Source organism: Pimephales promelas, chromosome 15, assembly GCF_988280905.1.
Source record: "Pimephales promelas chromosome 15, fPimPro1.hap1.1, whole genome shotgun sequence".
NCBI lineage: Eukaryota > Metazoa > Chordata > Actinopteri > Cypriniformes > Leuciscidae > Pimephales > Pimephales promelas.
The window spans coordinates 24,865,147-24,884,637 of NC_142783.1; the positions used below are offsets into that span (position 1 = coordinate 24,865,147).

The 19,491-nt window shown below is 37.2% G+C and overlaps 1 protein-coding gene across 1 annotated transcript; it reads right to left on the reverse strand.

The window, feature by feature from the left end:
- Positions 1-40: 40 nt before the first annotated feature.
- tecpr2 (tectonin beta-propeller repeat containing 2) lies at positions 41-18,193 on the reverse strand. Its single transcript, XM_039669253.2, has 20 exons — positions 18,058-18,193; positions 17,326-17,584; positions 17,098-17,226; positions 16,708-16,839; positions 16,440-16,597; positions 16,025-16,331; positions 15,787-15,919; positions 14,498-14,962; positions 13,680-14,416; positions 12,807-12,990; positions 12,176-12,349; positions 10,835-11,015; positions 9,583-9,724; positions 9,100-9,340; positions 8,895-8,984; positions 8,517-8,750; positions 3,924-4,072; positions 3,096-3,237; positions 2,796-2,945; positions 41-2,717 (listed from the first exon to the last, which is right to left on the reverse strand). The coding sequence occupies exons 2-20, from the start codon at positions 17,542-17,544 to the stop codon at positions 2,566-2,568; spliced, it is 4,119 nt and encodes a 1,372-aa protein (XP_039525187.2). The 5' UTR covers positions 17,545-17,584; positions 18,058-18,193; the 3' UTR covers positions 41-2,565.
- Between the last annotated feature and the right edge of the window lie 1,298 nt (positions 18,194-19,491).

A 19,491-nucleotide genomic window follows, 5' to 3' on the forward strand; every position in this document is an offset into this window, starting at 1 on the left:
TTAGTGTACATCATCTGTAATATAACCACAACATGCTGAGAAACTTATTGTAAACATTTTATTTGGAAGTTTGTCATGACTAAGCATGGAGCAAACACTGCAGAGTTTAAGTCATTGTTTAATATGCAAGTTCACATTCAGCTGCATCACCACTTTAACCACACTGGCTTAGCATTACATGGCCAGTGTACCACATTTATCACTTTAATCTGACTTACAATATGGTCTAAGTGCAGAACTGAAACTAGTGGGGTAGAATAGGACAAAACAATGGCAAATGTAACGTATATAGCAAACACAACTTGCAGCAATGCTTAATGGTCATTTAAATCTATTTGCATGTGATGCATTATTAAGGTGTCAAAATCACAAAAAGAAAGACTTCACAGTCAGACAATAAAGAAAGAGGAGAGGAAATGAGACATCAGACCTAGCACTGAATTAATATTTAGCTACCTATGATAGAATACTCACCAAGATGCGTTCTTTGTATGGACGTATATGAGGAATGCTTATCTAGCATTAAAATACAGTTTTTTCATAACAGACTATGATAGATTCTATCAACCAAGTAGTAAGTTCAAATTGTTTTTCAGTTGTACGAGTTTAAAGTCAAACTGTCCTTTTAAAATACCTCACATTAAACTGCAACACATCACTACAGTGTAGGCAGAGGCAAGTCAGAGACCATGCTCTCTATACGACTCGTGTCTCACAGATATTTGTCAAATGCTACCATGATTTTACTCCTGTCAAGTATTTAACAAGGTACAAGTGTATTTACAGATAAAGCTGAATCCCTTAACTTGCTCAACTAAAACCGACATAAACCTAGTTCCTTTTCTCATGAACCCCCCTTCCCAAATGCCCTCTTGTTTGTTAATCTAAGCTACTATTGTGATGCATATTTCCTGTTCCTATAATTATGTTTAATGAAATGAGTTTGGTCAAATAAGAGATATTTACATAATCTATACTTCTAAAACAGTGGACTACAGATTAAACAGATTCACATGAAATATTTCCCTATGTAGTGAACAAAGTGCATTAGGATACATTACTATTCAAAAGTTTGGGGTCGGTAAGATTTTTGTAACCGTTTTTGACTCTCTTACGCTCACCGAGGCTGCATTTATTTGATCAAAATACAGTAAAAACTAATTTTGAGAAATATTACAATTTAAAATAACTTTTTTTAGGTAATAGACCTTATTCAGAGCAGCGCCATGACAGGTATGAAAGTGTGGCTGTGAGGGATAGACTTACCATGTTTCCAATGGCATCCGCTGTAAAAAAGCTGAATAAAGCGGCTAGATTACTTACAATTTTCCACAGCTTACGTTGTCGGGAGTTTTTTGTCAACTGACATTTCTTGGAAAGATATTTTTACAGTGTTTCATGAGCCAAACAATCCGAAAACACATTAAATAACAGTACAGCGCATTGAAGAGATGCATGTCTATCCCTCACAGCCTCGCTTTCATTCTCATTAAAAATCAAAGATGGCGCTGCCGTGAATAAGGCGTATGTATTTGAATTTTCAGCAGAGAGCCGAAGTTACGACGTCACTCTGTAGGCCAAAACGCGGAAGTGATTTCGAATTTTAGCACTCCCGGTTCCCTTGCTCTAAAGCCTATGGGATTTTTGAATGGATTGTTGCTAAATCGCCTGAAATAAAGTATGTGGTGAACAAAGCCTCTAAATATTTTCACGTTTTGATCTATGACATAGAACACACAGTTATAACCTGCTTGTGTTTTTTTTTAAAACTTTCTTGTGTCTGCTTGTGTTTTTAATTTTTTTATATAGGCTTCAAAATGTATAAATTTTGGATTAACTTGTAAAGATTATCTTGATGGACAAAACATGTAAGGGTCACAACTCTTTGTTGAACACAGATCTTATATTTTGCGATTTTCCAAAAGTCAATGGGGAAAATGCATAGCTTTTCGATCGGCACTCTATTACTCCAGTCTTCAGTGTCACATGATCCTTCAGACATCATTCTAATATGCTGATTTGGAGATTATTATGTTGAAAACAGTTGTGATACTCAATATGTTTGTGGTAATAGTGATAGAGTTAGATATATATATATATATATATATATAAAGATATATATAAAGGTAAAATTATTTGAAATAGAAAATGTCTTTACTATTAATTGTGATCAATTAAATGCATCCTTCCTGAATAAAAGTATTAATTTCTAAGTATAAAAAAAAAAATACAACTGACCCCAAACTTTTGAATTGTATAACGGAGCCTCATTCTTCAATCAATGCAATCAAACGGTGCATGTGGATATCAAAACTTAACAAATAATATGCTGAATAAAACAATATGGGTAAACATTTTAAGGTCACAAGGTGCACAAGCTATTCCCTCAGGTATGTTTCAACAGCGTAATATACTCAATAAGGATTTGAACGACATGAGGATAAGTAAATGATGACAGACTTTTCATTTTCAGGTGAACTACTCCTTTGAGTAAATGAGTAAAGTGCCTATAAAGAAAATTCACAGAAAAGTGATTCTGGGATGATTTGACACAATTTGCGGCATCTAAATCACCTCCCACTCTTCCTCCAGCTCCTCTCCACTCAGAGAACCTGTGTTGCCATGGTTTTTGCTTCTATTGTTTAGCAGACTCTTGGTAAGGCGCTGGTTGAGAGCACCATTAGGAGCGACTGCCCACAGTTCATCCATCGGGGTCACTGCAAAACCACTCCTTGGTAAGTTTTGTTAATCTACGTGTGCAGATGTTCATTTTATCATTAAGTATGAACACTAACCTGCGAGCCAGCTGACTAGTCCTGGGATCTTCTTCCAGTAGTCTCCAGCAGGGTTCTTCTCTGTAATGCCATATCGACGAGCCACTTCACCGTTATAAAGACGAACCCAAGCGGTCCTCATGCTTACGACCAGTTGACTTGCCTGAAGTCCTACAATTAGGAAAAAACTAATTTGACCAGTCAAACAAGTTCCTGCTCTAATTAAATACATATGAAAGTGAGTTGAACTTTGAATCAGGCTGACAGTTTCAATAGAAGAATAATAAAAACAGTGAATGAGATTATGTAATGGAGGGATACCAGGAATGTGCTCCCATGCAGTCCCGACAGGCATCTCCTCAGTGATGCCGGTGCGCACGTGCACATTGCCTCTGTTGTCCAGTGCCCACAGCATTCGGTCATTAGAGTTAGTCTGAATCTTCACCAGATGAAGCCCTGCAGGCTACTCAAAGACAACATGAGAATAAAAGACTGCATAAGGCTGGTGAATTAATGAGAGTGTATTCCAAGGGCAAGATAATCACTCACTTAAAAGGTCATGGTAGGAACTGTTAATAATATATATATATATATATATATATATATATATATATATATATATATACTGTATATATTACTGTAAATGATACATTTAGTATGGAACCAGTAGCTGGTTTCATTGATCAATATCAAATATATAAAAAAATTTAATATTGTAAAATATTATTGATTTGAAAAATTATTGACTTTTGCTCCAGTCACACAATCCTCCAGAAATCTAATATGCTGATCTAATACTTAAGAAACTTTTGTTTTTAAAACAGTTGTGCTGCTTAATATTTTTATGAAAACCAACTTCTTTTAGGAATCTTCTGATGAATATAGAAAGTTCAAAAGAACAACAATTATTTAAAATTGAAATCTTTTTATAACACTATAAAGATTTACTCTTATTCACTTTTAATCAAATAAATGCATCTTTTCTTAGCTGAATACAATTATTAATTTATTTAAAAAAAAAACTGACCTCACACTGTAGTGTATTTAAGTAATAATATACCATTTAAAATGGAAGCGAGCTCATGGATGCTAAAGTCTACACTACAGAGGGGATTTTGCAGCCAATAGTCATGTCAAATGCTTGTTTACCTGTTCAGGTGGTTCAATGCAGATCCAGGCAGGGAGCATCATGCTGGGGTTCAAAGGTTGAGTTCCAACCCGAAAATACACCATTCCATTAGCATCACATGCCCAAACATTCTGACTGCCACAAGACAAACTGAGAAACCTCACGTTCCCTGTGAGAAAGCAAAAGTGAGATGTCACATGTCAACACGATATTCCAGTGAAATAAGACTGGCACATGAGAGCATTAATAACTCCATAAACTATTGATCATTCATGTCTGTAGCACAAACAACATAGGATGAGTTACACGCAAAAACCCCTAACTTAAAGTATGGTCAATTATAACAAGATTTTTTTAAACTAAAACGTATTAAAATAATAAAAAGTTGAAACGTGTTGAAATTCATCAAGCACCTGACTGTACTGGAAGTGGAAACATTTGGCCATCACAATCCATCTGAGGGCAACTGACAAAATGGAGGGTGACATTGTGCAGTGTGCCTGAGTTAAGCTCTAAACCATACATCACATCTAGAACCATTTCACAAATGTACATGTCAAGGACATCCAGGCCCATTTTCCATACTAAAACTGTGTCCTTAAGACCAGCCTACATTCATCTAAAACTGTACAGAGGTCATGTCTGTACAGTATAATATGATAGGGAAACCTTGACATGACATTTACACGTCATGGTACGTAATGAGGGCTTTGTGTTGAGGACTTTGATAGCAAATCTTAACATAATATGTGATACACTGGTACACATTCTTTCACAGCTCGTACCATCCATTACACTTTCCATGACAGTATTCATTTCACTGCGTGATTACATATCTACGAGATAATATAAATGATCAAAATGTACTATATAAATGTAAAACTTTCATTATTGTTCAAAAATGTGGATTTTTTTAAAAATTAGAAATTAATACTTTTTTTCAGCAAGGAGGACAACTTATATTGATCAAAAGTGATAGTAAAAACCTTTATAATGTTACAAAAAGATTTTTGAAAAATAAATAAATGCTGTTCTGAAAAGGAAAAAAAAAACTATCCTGGTTTCCACAAAATATTAAACGCCACAAATGTTTTCAAAATTATTTAATAATAAGAAATGTTTCTAGAAGACTGGAGTAATGCTGCTGAAAATGCAACCACAGGAATAAATAAATTATAATATATTTAAAATAGAAGACAGTTACTTTAAATTGTAATAATAATTCAAAGTATTGCAGGTTTTTATATTAAATAAATGCAGCCTTTAGCATAAGAGACTTCTTCAAAAACATAAAAAAATCTTACCAACCCCAAACTTTTAAACCGTTGTGTACAGTATATATATATATATATATATATATATATATATATACAGAGAGAGAGAGAGAGTGAGAGAGATGTATTACTTATCTATCTTAACAAAATTAGGATAAATGTATTACACTTTCTGAAAAAGTCACAACTAAATTTTTTTTGCTAATTTTGTTATATAAAATTAGAGGAGTACCTTTTTATTTGTAGCTGTTTAAATATAGCAGTCATCCAAATGCAAAACTGAAAAACAAATACTTGAGATATACTTTATCTCTTATTGATGTGGTGTTCAACATTCTTTCACTGCCTTAGAATGAAACACACCTATCTACGAAATCTATACAAAAAAACAAAAGCATTATGGGTGCCTGATGAGCACAATGAATGAAAACAATAGATTGCTTACATGTCGTCACACCTGTGGCCTTTGGCCGCAAGAGCTCTTTGCACACTGTGCTGATTCATTACCAACAGAACCAGATAAAGCTGACGCTTCAGTTTACAGGATGGCCTTTTTCAAAACCATTAGTGTTTTTCTGCTGTAGCATTTTAAAGTGTTTTCCTGAAAACCAAACGACTCATTGAGAACAAATACCACAGAACAAAGTTCATGAGACTAACCTAGAATTTAAAGAACCAGTATTTCATCTAACAAAACAATTTAAAACCAGCTGAACTCTAATAACTTTCATTGAGTCTCAGTCCGTAAGCCCAAGTCTAAAAGCATTGAAAACATCATGTACCCAGTCTGTACCCGATCTAAAAATGCTTGTGCATCAGGACTAGCCCTAGACTCATCTTTCACATTGCCAATGCAATGCTGCCCTGACGCAAACAATCCGAGACAGACAGGGCTACAGCTGCTCCATCACATGGCTCTGCCTATTTGTGTCTCTATCCTGGCATAGCAAACACACACAAACACACACACTTGTGCTCAAACACACAGCTTACACTGATTGCACTGAAGTGCAAGCATTGTAATTAAAATATGTCTGATGTAATCAGATTAGACTGCAGCCTGCATTGTCATTTCACAGTAAAATGCTGCATTGATTGCATTCGGGAGTCTGACATTGTGAACTTGTGTCTCGTTACCAAATTCACTGATTAAAATGTGTGCTTAATGCATTCCTAAAGCCTAATCACTGCAATATTCAATACTAAAAGATTGATCTGCTCCTCTCATGACCTTTGACAGTTAACTTTCAAGCTTTATTAGAAAACGTGTTATGTAAGAACCACCTGCTTGAATTAAAAATATAAACATCACCCTTAGCAACAGGCCGTTTGGGTACACAAAACCATGGCTTGCTATTCAACCTGCTAGAGGCTCTTCGATTCCAAGAAATGGAAACTAAGATGTGACAGTGAAAGCTAAGTGTGTTTAGAAAGAGTATAGGTTCAGTAGAAGTGAAAGTGGGCTGGTTATTTGTGAATTTATGACAGAAGTATGTCAGCAGCAAACCAGACATGGTAATCTGATCTAGGAGAAGAGAGTCCTTAGCAAGGTATGCCCAACATGCGTCATTCTGTCACACCTGACCACTTGAGACCCTGAGCAGAAACATTTGAGCAAATTATCTAAATCATGTGTCAAACACGTCATCATAGAGACGACTAATACGTGTTATCTAATGCATATGTTAATGAATACAAACAAGCAGCGAAAAACACTGTGGTGTTTGTCCTAATGTGCAAACATCTTTCTGTTTAGTTGTTGGTAAAAATAGTTACAAAATAAAAAATAGTGAATCTGATATTTATAGGGTACAACGGGGCTAAAGGCACACCTTAACAAAAATGTGCTTTTCAGTACTCCCATAAGTGTCTGCTTGCAGAATATATATATATATATATATAGCTACACACCGTATATACAGCCATGTGAAAACAAAAGGACACCCTTTAAAATTGTAGTTTATCAGAACATAAAAATCATCAGGTCATTAGCAGGTTTTAAAATTAGGTAATGTGCAGATGATCAACAACAAATGTCATATTACACTTTTTTTATTTATTTAACAAAAATAAAGCCAAAATGAAAAAGCCATGGGAGACAAACTAAGTACACCCAATGTTTCAATTGCTTGAAGAGCTTTTAGCAGCAGAAAGTTGAAGGAATCATTTTCTGTATGACTTTATCAGTCTCTCAAATTGTTCTGGAGGAATTTTAGCCTGCTCTTCTTTACAATGTTGCTTCAGTTCATTGAGGTTTGTGGACATTTGTTTATGCACACCTCTCTTAAAGAGCCACCACAGCATTTCAGTCAGGTTGAGGTCTGGACTTTGATTGGGAAAGTGCAATATCTTGATTCTTGTCTTTTTCAGCCATTCTGTTATAGATTTGCTGGTGTGCTTGGGATCATTGTCCTATTGCACGACCCAATTTTGGCCAAGCTTTAGCTGTCGGACAGATTGCCTCATTTTTGAGTTTAACTCTAGAATCCTTTCGAGTTCATGCTTGACTCAAAGACTGCAAGGTGCCCAGGTCCTGTGGCTGCAAAACAAGCCCAAATGCCCTTGGGGTGAATTTGCTGGGATGCCCACTCCACTGGGACGTCCACTGGCAGCTGTCTTGAATGTTTTCCACTTGTGAATAATCTTCCTCACAGTAGAATAATGGACTTCAGATTGTTTGGAAATAGCCGTATAACATTTGTCAGATTGATGGGCAGCAACAACTGCTCTAAAATCATTGCTGATGTCTTTCCTCCTTGGCATTGTGTTAACACACACCCGAATGCTCCAGACCAGCAAACTAACAAATCTTCTGCTTTTATATATAGAGATGATCACACTTACTGATGATCAGCTAATCAAGGACATTTGAATAACAGTGCCTGACTGCTACTTATTACACTCTTAATTCCTCAGGTAGCAGTACTGATGTACTTAGTTTTTCACCCATGGCTTCTCCATTTTGGCCTAGCTTTTGTTAAATAAATAATGACACAATGTAATGTTGTTGTTCATCTGAGGTTGTATTTACCTAATTTTAAGACCATCCATATGAAGACCTCAAATTATACTTAAGATGCAAAAGCTTCGAAGTCCGGTTAAAGTTTTGGTTTAATATAAAAAAAAGTTATCAGGCTTTGCTTTGGAGGTCTTTATATATATCTTCATCAATATAATATTTAATCTATAAATATACAAATAGTATGAATTTTCTTGATGCAGCTTCTTTAGACTTGGTGCTCTCACATTAGAAGATTTTAAATTTAGTTTAAATGTATACTGTAGCTGGCATGTGATCCACTGATAAAACTCTTGTCTATGGAAAGAAAACACTCTCACCAAGCTGGCTGAGGTCCAATAATGTCCAGTCAATTCCTGTAGAGCAACTGGCTGATAAAGTGCGGATGTGGACACGACCGTAGTGATCTAAACCCCAAAGAGCATCACGACAGGCAGAGAGCTGCACCATCTCTACGTCTGGGGGGAACTGTATGGTAAAGGGCCGCATCTGGAGGTCTTGGTTCCATATACAGAACAGGTCTTTCCTGCTCTGACCTAACCACAGGAAACTCCCTGTGGAGACACCAGTGAGGTGAACAAACATGCTTCAATATACAGATTTTAATTGTGTAGCCAAAGTACAATAATATTTTATTGCTTCCTGCAAGACAACAGATACTACAGGGGTGTGAATATGAAGACATGATTTGCACATACCCTCTTTGGCTGGAACAGCAGAGGAGAACACAAAGACCCATTTCGTAGCAGAGGCTGTTCCTCTGGGTACAATACTCCTCCAAAATGTCCCTGCATTTAGATGAATATCACCATAAAATGACATTTTCAAACAAGAACCAATCAAAAAGTCCTAGTCAATAGGGCAGTATATTTCACTTTTAAGACCAAACTCATTGTATCATACCAATGAGGCTGCCCTTGGCAACGTGGAAGTCGTTGCGCCCAGAAGCAATCCAGACGCCACTGGTGCTGACACTGATGAGGCTAGGCTGGCACTGGCAGGGCTGGGAGAGGAAGGCCACACGCAGACGTTCGGCCACCCGCTCAACCGGAGCTCTAGTGGCTGTGGCGACAGTCTGTGTGGCCTGGATCAAAGTCTGTAAAAGACTGCCCTGATCAAACACCACATAATCTGTGATGCTCACCTAAATGAAAAGATGATGAGAAATATTTGTAGAGTTTGTAAAAATCACATTTGTTTAAGGAATTATTTTGATCCCTTTGAAACATTCAGGCTTAGAAATGTTTAATAAATCGAACCTTTTTACACAAAATGTGAGATTCATCAACAGTGTGGGTTAAAAAACACAGCATGCAGTCAGAAAATCCGACCAGCTCTAGAAGAGGATTTATTGTGCATGTGGATGTGCATGTTACATATATGTACCTGCCACCAGTGGTCATCTTCACCCTGGGGTTTTTTAGCCGTGACCCCCGTTCTGAACCATAAGCTGCCCCTGGTGTCCAATGCCCAGACTGTGTTATTCTCACCCAGAGCAATACAGATGGGTTCCAGACCTTGGCTCTCACTATGGACATACATATACAATATATCAATGTTTATATTTATTTCTACAGCAAAAAAAAAAAAAAAAGGATAAGGTCAGATCTTGTTTGCAGCGTTTTATGACAGTGGTACCAAACTTACGGGAAAACAAATCATTGAATTCTCGCAATATTTTTGAGATGATAGTATGCTGATTTAGTTATTGCTTTGACATGACTACTGAAACTAAGGTCCCAACTCTAAAACCACACCAAAATACCTCACTTGATTTTTTTTTTTAACCCCTAGAGTCAAGGTATGTATTCGCCTTGAGAATTTAATTTTTGTTTCTAAATGCAATGGCTTCTTTTTTGTCTTTGTTTAACTGAAGAATGTTTTAGCACATCCTCTTTAGAAACCATGAACAAAACTATGCATGGTTAAAAGAAATATGACCCAATTAAATGTGTCAAATATACATTTAACAAGTCTGTTGAGTAAAAATCTTTTGAAATAATATTAATAAATTTATACTCAATAATGAAACACAAAACAAAAATTAATTGCAATGTTAAGGACAATTTTATTTATTTATTCAATAGAAACAGTATGGTGTCCACTTTATTTTTTAATGTAAGAGTGAGTATGGCTACTTCAATGTCACTCGAATGTCCAAGGCTTCCAGTGTCATCTACTTCCAGTTATTTCAGATCTACAAACATAAGTCAAGTAAACTTTGTATGTCTCCATGCATACAGCAAAATCACAATGAATGAACAAAATGTTGTGCAACATATATAAACTTTCATATTCCTAACGTATTTAAAGAAGAAATCTAACTATACATATATTTTTCCTAAATACTTTAAATATGTACTTTTATTATCATAATCATAATAAACACTTGAAGCGCAAATAGTTTTAACTTTTTACTGCACTTTTTATTGTTCTGGTTATTTATGGCTAATGAACTGAAAGTCTCATTTACAGAAAATAGCTTCCTTCTACGTTGCAAAATAAGGTGGACCCAGCTTCGATATTGCATTATCTGGTAATGGTGGTGCTGAAGTAAAACCAGTCAAGGCCAGTGCTTCATCTATTCACTATAGAGAATTTGCTATCTGCTAACAGAAAACCACGCTGACAAACATACCTGACGGTGTCATACTTCCAGTGTTCCCCCTCCGCACAGTAGCTGCTGAGACCCTCTCTGTAAAACACGGCCCTCTGCTCGCTCAGTGCCCACACCACACTGCCCCGTGCTGCAATCTGTGCCATTGGGCATGGACAATCCACCTTCACTGACCGCGCACATGGCCTGTCCACACTCAGCCCTGAAAACACACATCGAGCAACAGTACAATTCCAGCTCCTTTGTGGATATTTTCATGGTTCAAATTTCCAATGAAACCAGAAACAGCTACTAGTGAGTTTATAGTAATATATTCAGAATACTGTAGCTAATGACCTCTACTGAACTGGTAAGGGTGGTGAAGGAATGATAAGGAGCTTTAAGGTAACTGGCATGAGTCTAGTTGATTATGCTCTTCATTATTGCATAATCCCAAAGCACAGCCCAGCTCAAAGTTACATTCCATTGCAAAACATGTGACAAAAGAAAACACTTAGAATAAAAAAGCAAAAAAAAAAAAAAGCAAAAAAAAAAAAAAGCAAAAAAAACAAAAAAAAAACAAACGTGATTTGACTATTGTTTTTGTAATAAGTGTCAAGGGGATAGTGCCATTTTTTGGGTGCCATCACACCCATACATTTTCTTTTTTTTAAAACACAATTAGATAATGTGCTTGCCCTTATCCATTTACTGTAATTAAACTGGCGTATAAATCAGACTTTGCCAGGATTTTTTCTTGTTTTTTACACACAAAGTCATATGGACCACTTTCATGATGGTTTTATGGTGCTTTTGGATCCTTTTTTAATATAATACTCAGTCCACATGGGAAGTAATAGCATAATTAAAAAATGAGTTTGGAACATCATGAAGGTAAGTAAAATAATGACCATTTAGATTTTTTTGGTGAAATGTCCCATGGTGTTATTTTTCAAGTACATACAGCACTCTCTAGTGGTCAAATAGTTATATAACAGGTAGCAGATTTCTGTCTTTGGTTCTCTGTGGTCTTCTTTGGTGAAGCATGCGAGTACTTTCTTTGAAGTTAAAATACTTTCTTCTATCCCAGCTGAATATACAGACACTATAAGACACTTGTTGGTGTAAACACTTGCTCTTGTGGAGCTATCAAAACAGTTGCTCTGTTTAACTAACGAGTTTGGGATGGGACTATCCGTTTATCTAACCAGTAGAGGTGTTCGGGAAAACAGTTTGAAAATAATTATTTTCGCAATTCTGTTTGGTGAGTAGTAGTATGAATTAACATCATTACAGATTAAGCAATTACGAGCTTTATAGAGTCATTAAGCAGAATATGTTATTGTAATGCGAAGTTAGTATGGCGTGTTTATTCTGTCACACCTGTCTGTAGGTACAGGTCTCCATTAGTGCGAATGATCCAGGCTGTGTCATCACTAAGTGCCACAAATGCCGTATCATCCATAGCTTTGTACCAGTGTCTTTTTCCCTTGATGGTGACTTTCCCACAAGCGTAAGCGGTCATGGTCTTCTGCTCCACCTTCCACAGCAATGAGCCTGAGAAAACGCATCAAGAGATCAGACCAAAACTGTACATTTACTTTTTATTCACATTTTTTCAATTTTTTATAAAAGTATTTTAGATAAAGTATTCGTATTTGAAAATGGGCTGAACTAAAATTTTATTTTCATTTGTTTACTTGATCAATGAATGCATCATAGTTATATAAATTATAAATTCCTTATTTAAACAATCTTACAGACCCTAAACCAAACCTTGGAATGGTAGTGTGCATCTAATATAAATAAGATTTTCTTTTTCCAGGACTAGGCTTCGTACAGTCCAGAACCCCATCAACTAATATATGTTTGGGTGTATGCTGATTTAATAACAAACAGAACGAACAGTCCCTTACCTGATGGGGACACAGCCCGTACAGTCCAGAACCCCATCAACTAATATATGTTTGGGTGTATGCTGATTTAATAACAAACAGAACGAACAGTCCCTTACCTGATGGGGACACAGCCACCTGATGGACATTTTCCTCAAACCTCTGCCAGCTCAAGCTACCGTTAAGAAGACTACTACAGAAAAGGACTCCTTTGAAGTCCAGACACCAGATAAACCTGTCCGTCACTACTAGACTGAGGATGTCATAGCCAGGCCCAGTGTAACCCATCCAACTTTCAGCCAACTTCAAACAAAGAAAAATACATACAGAAAGAGATTTACATTGATAACACAGAATATATGACATCAGTATTAAATTAGTAGTAATTTAATATGGTGATTTTCACAAAACAACAACAACAAAAAAACATTACACAACCGTTCAAACGTTTGGGATCAAATACTTTTATGAAACTAATACTTTTATTCAGCAAGGATGCATTCAACTGATCAAAAGTGACAGCAGACATTTAATGTTACAAAAGATTTCCATTTCAAATGAATGCTATGTTCTTTTAAACTTTCTACTCATCAACAAAAATCCTGAGAAAAACATTTACCACAGTTTCTACAAAAAATGAGAAATATTTCTTGAGCACCAAATCAACATATTAGAATGATTTCTGAAGAATCACGTGATGAAGTCTGGAGTAATGATGCTGAAAATTCAGCTTTGGTATCACAGGAATAAATTACATTTTAAAATATATTAAAATTAAATTGAACTTTAAACTGTAAAATATTACTGTTGTTTTTGATCACATAAATGCAGCATTGGTGAGCATAAGAGACTTTTTTCAAAAACATTAAAACATCTTAATGACCCCAAACCTTTGAACGGTATTGTATATTACACAATTATATAAATGAAATAAATAACTGTATTCTGATATGAAACAGATCTCTGATCTATTAGTTGGTTAGCTCTCTAACCTGATCAGCTCTGAGGAGCTGCATCTCTTCATCCTCTTTCTGATTAGCAGATGAGCTCTGCAGACTCAGAGCGTTTAGTCCGTCCCCCAGACTAGCACTGGATGGCACTCCATGTGCATAGATGTCCTCCTCGTCACTAGATGGCGTTGGCTCAGGTTCCGGGGAGTAACCCAGTGGTCTAATGGGATCATAAGATAAGTCCAAATTAAAGTCCCCATGTGAATCATTTTTAAAATGTTGCTCTGAATCCTCCAGGGCATCATTGGCCTCCTTCACATATTCCTTCATGACATCCTGCTCGTCAGCTGCCTGCATGTACGAGAAGGTGCATTCTAGCAGCATGTCCACGTCAGGCGTAGCTGCAGTTTGCTTGTTTTCTGCAAACACATTATCATCACTGTACACCTGACACTCCATGTCTTGTAGTGACAGTGATGTAGGGCAAGGCTGCAAGGTCTCTGCTGTTTGGTTAACCGGATGCTGTCGAGTCTCTAGACTCTGTAAGGGTTCTGATGGGCTCTGAATGGGGATAGCATCAGAAATGTGGCATTCTCCACAGACGGAGCCGTCCTGGTCGGGTGAGCAGGTGCTGTGCAGGTCGAGGCTGCTGCACAGAAGGCTGGTGTGGTCAGAAGGAGGCTCGCTCATGGGTGTGTTTAGAAAGTCACTGCCGGCACCGTCCTGGCTGAAATTGCTCTCCGACCAGCTGCTGCGCTCGTTGACATGACTCCCACTATCTACAGTTTTACAAGAATTCACATCAGTGGATCAAATTCATTCATTCATCACACCACATCATGTGATATTAATCCTCTTACCTTGCCGTCTCCTCTTGCCTTTCTTCTTCAGCTTGATGGCCTTGACCACCAGCTCCTGTTGGAAGTCTTCTTGGGTGATGGCGCTGTATCTGCTGGAGGAGAGCTCTGAGGTGGAAGCCTCTGTGGCGGTGGGCGTGCCCTGTGCGCTCTCCCATGAGGTGATGGAGCTGCTGCGGCTGCAGGACTCCACTGTACCCAAACTGGCCCGCTGCTGTTCCAAGTCCTCTGCCACCTCCAGAGCCTCAACCGCATGACTGAATCCCTCAAAATGTTGCTCCTCCTGCACCTCCTCTGATTCCTCAACCTCATCATGTACCTCCTCTGAGCTGGGACTGGCTTGAGTCTGCTGCTCTGTAATGATGGGCATTGTCCTGATTGGCTGAGCGTTTTCCACAGCACCATTAGGAGGCAGCAAAATGGTGGGTGTGGAAAGAGGAGATGTAAAACGGTAGGAGTGGTCTAATACTGAGGGGAGAAAAGCAAAGACAGGTAAGATAAGAGTGGCCCCAAAAGCATTATTGACACTTTCTGTTTGTCAAAAGTATTGGAACCAGTTCATAGGACACCTGAATAAACTCACACATGATGTACTTAATAGACTTAAGTGTCCAATCACATTTTGGGGACCACTGGTGGCAAAAAGTAATTTTTGGTAAGAAAGTACACTACCTTCAATTTGGGGTCAATAAGGGTTTTTTTTTTTTTTTTTGATGAACACTTACTGTATAAGATTTACATTTCAAATAAATGCTGTTCTTTTGAACTTTTAATAAATCAAAGATTCCTGAAAGAAATGGATTCAACAAAAATATTAAGCAGTACAACTTTTTTTTAGAATTGATAACATTGAAAATAATAAGAAATGTTTCTTGATGAGAAATATTTTTTTTAAGGTATTTTAGGTATTTTAAACTGTAATAATATTTCACAATAGTACTATTTTTACTGTAATTTTGATCAAATAAATGCGGTCTCGTTTGTCATAATAATATAACAGAGTTTCAAAAACATTACCATTCAAAATTTGGGGGTCAATAATTTTAGTGTATCAGCTAAGAACTTAAATATCATCTATTTGTTACACATTAACAACCACAACTCATGAAGCTACTATTCATACCAGTCGTCTCTATGTATGAAGGATATAAAAAAAAAAAAAAAACAACAATCCAATTATCAGAGTGCCAAGGGCAAAAGAGGCTTTTTCCTTTCCCTTAATATCTGAATACTGCTGATGGAGCAAAGTGCGTGACTAAAACTGCCATTATGGCATTAGTACTGCAACTCACAGTTGGAAACCAATCCCTCAGGGCAATTTGAGATCCGCAAAATGTCCCGATCTCCTTTCAGAATGAAGATTTCATTCTCAGTGCACGACACAGACACTATATCTCCACTGCTTTCCAATCCGCCAATGATGACCTTAATGAGCAAATGAAATAAGTGAGAAACAACGGTACAAATTATGTTTGCATTAGCAACATTTCAATTATGGATATAATTTAAATTCAAAGTGTGCATTCATACCTGATTGGTACAGTCCACAACATAAACACTATATTCATTCCAGCTGAGGACCCAGCCATCCTTCAGAAAGCAGCTGACCATTCCTAACTGTCTTTCTGGAGGTCTGTAGCCACCGGTGGGGCCTGAACGTGGGAACAGCTCAAACTGAGGTACATCCTGATTAAAAAGGGGCTTTAGGACATGAGTCTCCCCGACACGTCCTCGCACATCAGTCCTCCAGAGACGCAACCCTGGCCTGGCAGCGTAAATCACCAGATCGCTCTGCTTGCAAAGAGCTGGTTGGAAGCAAGCACCAAACTTGCCATTGCTGTAAAAAAAAAAACAAGCCAGATTTGAAGAATTAAGCAACTCAGAGTGGAACAACCCTGATGAGGATAGAGTACTCTCAGGCGAAGATGGATTTAAGATGTCGTACCTTTTACGTGGTTTAGTGCCCAGCTGCTGATGCGACTGCTCTTGCGTGTAGAAGAGCATTGAGCGCTGACAGGACGAAACCAGAAGTACTTTCTGACTGTATTCCAACTGAACTATTGCTGAAGTCTCTTCGAAGAGGACCACTGGATTACACACTCCCTAAAAGACCAATGCATACACACACACACAAATTAAGCCATTAGACAGTAAAACAAATCAGATATCTGAATATGTAAATATCTGAAATAGGCTACTTATCGAAAGCTTACTTGGTCCAAGTCCACAGCAGAGTAGACCACCTTCCCTTTATCATCACCAGAGAAGAGCTTCATGCCATTAGCACTCCAGGCTAATGCCGTAATTGTGCTTTTGTGCAAGCCCACCACATCAAACCTTCTCAGCTACAGCAAGATAACAAAAATGTGACACCATGGCCCATTTACTAATAAGATTATCAATTAGACAAATAGTATATGCGTTTTCCTGGTAGTAGGGACAAAAAACAGCTACTTTAAAGTAAACAGACCTAAAATAATGTTATGTAATAATTCCAATTAAGCATGTATTATCATGAAATGAACAACAAAAATAGTAAACCTAACCACTAATTCAATGAAATCCTTGCTACTTGAATGCTGTAATCAGAGATGAAACTGTACCTGTTTATTTCTGCCAGGCAATGGTGAAACAAGCTGAAAGAAAGCAACCCGGCCTGATGCCGTTCCAACAGCCACAAGATCATCGAAACAACTCAGCAACTTCACTGCAGTAATGGCCTCACATTTGCCCTATTAAAACATAAGAGGCAGAAAACAGTACCTAACTAGATCAAATCCACGGTGAGTGCTGCAGAAGAGAGAGAGAGAGGAAGCACTAAGCAGACTTACCTCTAAATTGTATTTGTTCATCTGGCTTACTCTCCTGCAGTAAAGGTACAGCATGCCAATGCTGCTGCCAATGGCTATATAATCATTGTTGCAGTCCAGTGCGGTCAAGTAGACCAGCACCGAACGGAAACCTTTCTGGACTTTAGCAGGGATCGCATTGAGAAGGTAGTAGAGTGGGCAGAACTCCCTCAAGGGCAGCGGTGCTGGATGGTTGGCCATGGTTGACCCAGTGGATCTGTGCTCCCACTCCAGCTGAAGTCTGCAAAAAAGGCCCAGATTGTAAATGGTTTATGCGTTGCTGATTGTAATACAGAAGTTACTGTGCAGCTTTATACTTGTATTGTTTATTTTAATCACGTGGGCAGACAGAAACACAGCTATTCATTTATAAATCTAATCTAACACAACAAGTGACTCGTGCAGCTGTATTAAACGCATCCAAACATCTGTATGAACTAAATAGTGAGCACACCCACAAGCACTCAATTACACAACAAAAGAGAACAACTTCCCCCATTTCCCTATCTTCATCGAGTTCAACACGGTTATGCAGAATAGTTAGTGTTTTATTTGTGGCCTATGCATTACTCTGAATACATATCACAGACTAAAAACAAAAAAATCAGTCGCTTTAGAGTTAGCTTTACAGGGTGGGTAACGTTAGGGTTTCTAATTAGCGTAGTCTATGCTGAAACTTAATTACATGAGCTTTTCTGTTTCTACAGAACTTACCACCGGGAAAAGTTCACATTAATTCTGAACCGTAAACGTTTTTATAGTTTGGATGAGGGCGATCTGTTGACATGTCTGCGTCTTTGACAGATAGCTCTTGTTGACAGGCTCGTGTGTCTTCTTCGTTATGTTTTGGATCGAAACAGAAAAGTGACGCCAGCGACACCTACAGCAGGGGAAGTGAAACTCACATCGTTCAAATTCCTCTTTTCTCATATTTTGTTTACACAAAGATTTCATCAAATTGCTAGTGTTGTGGTTTTTAAAAACGAAACTGTCAATCCGTAAATCAGCTGAATGCCTTAAAGCTCTCTAAAATAATTTATTTCATGTTGTAATTTGCTTTGGGTTTCTTTTTTTTAAACTCAATTGACATTGTGCTTTGCAATGTCAATGTATGTTTTGTTTTTGGAAGAGGTTTAATAAAAGTTAAAAACAAATCCACTTTTCTCTTGGAATTATTAACATTAATCATGCTGTCCTGCTTGAAATATTGTGATTTATTAACCAAACATTTTCAAACTTAACATGGATTGAAAGCAATGAGATGGAAAATATGCACAGATAATGAAAATAGGCCTTATGATATTGTCAGTGTAGGGGCATCAGCTAATTTGATAATTGAATTTATAATGAAATTATAAAATTTAATAATTTAATAATTGACTTGATAATGAAATTAAATAGACCATAAGGGCAACCAGGGAGACAGTGTTGGATCTGAAATTAAACAAACAGTACAATTACAAACTACATTCCATAGTCAGCCTCTGACTGTTTCTTGAAAATATTCTTCATCAAAGGGATGTAGGCTAGATGTAGGCTACTCTTCAGCATTAGTAGTAGGGCTACACCACATTTGCTAATCAAGTCTACTGGCACAAACATAACAGGACAGGATCAATGCTTTTTCCAATCAGTCACAGCATGATCATCTATATACCATCATAATGTTGTTACGTGTATGCTATGCTTAAAAAATGAATAATAATGATTATTGATATACAGTTCTTAAAAATTAAGAGACCCTTGCAAAATTAACAGTTTCTCTGGATTTATTATTATTTTTATTTTAAAAAACACACAATACTGATGTTTTAACTTAGGAAAGTTCAGAAATTAATATTTGAATTACCATGCAAGGGTGATATTCCTATAGTGGTTCAGGCTGCAGGACTGCCAAATGACTAAAGAAACATTATCAGCAAGATTATAAAACTTTGCATTTCTTGTCAATTAGCCTTCCACCAATGGCAGAAATAACCACAGTTATTTTAAATCCGATATTTAGCTGTCTGACGAGCATCAAAATTATTTGCAATTTTAGTCTACATGATGTAGCCTACTGTAGGCTATGTGACTGGGTGTTTTTTTCATTACCATAAATGAGAGTGACGCACCGTCGGCGGCGCACCATCATCATCATCATCATCA

What these genes read in the sequence shown, in the direction of transcription:
- tecpr2 (XM_039669253.2), bottom strand. Translation starts at nt 17,544, where the DNA reads ATGGCCAACCATCCAGCACCGCTGCCCTTGAGGGAGTTCTGCCCACTC. An exon ending in GGTGGCTGTGTCCCCATCAG is followed by an intron (nt 12,350 to 12,806) that starts GTAAGGGACTGT and finishes GCGTTTTCTCAG; the next exon opens with GCTCATTGCTGTGGAAGGTG. An exon ending in ACTAGTCAGCTGGCTCGCAG is followed by an intron (nt 2,718 to 2,795) that starts GTTAGTGTTCAT and finishes GTGGTTTTGCAG; the next exon opens with TGACCCCGATGGATGAACTG.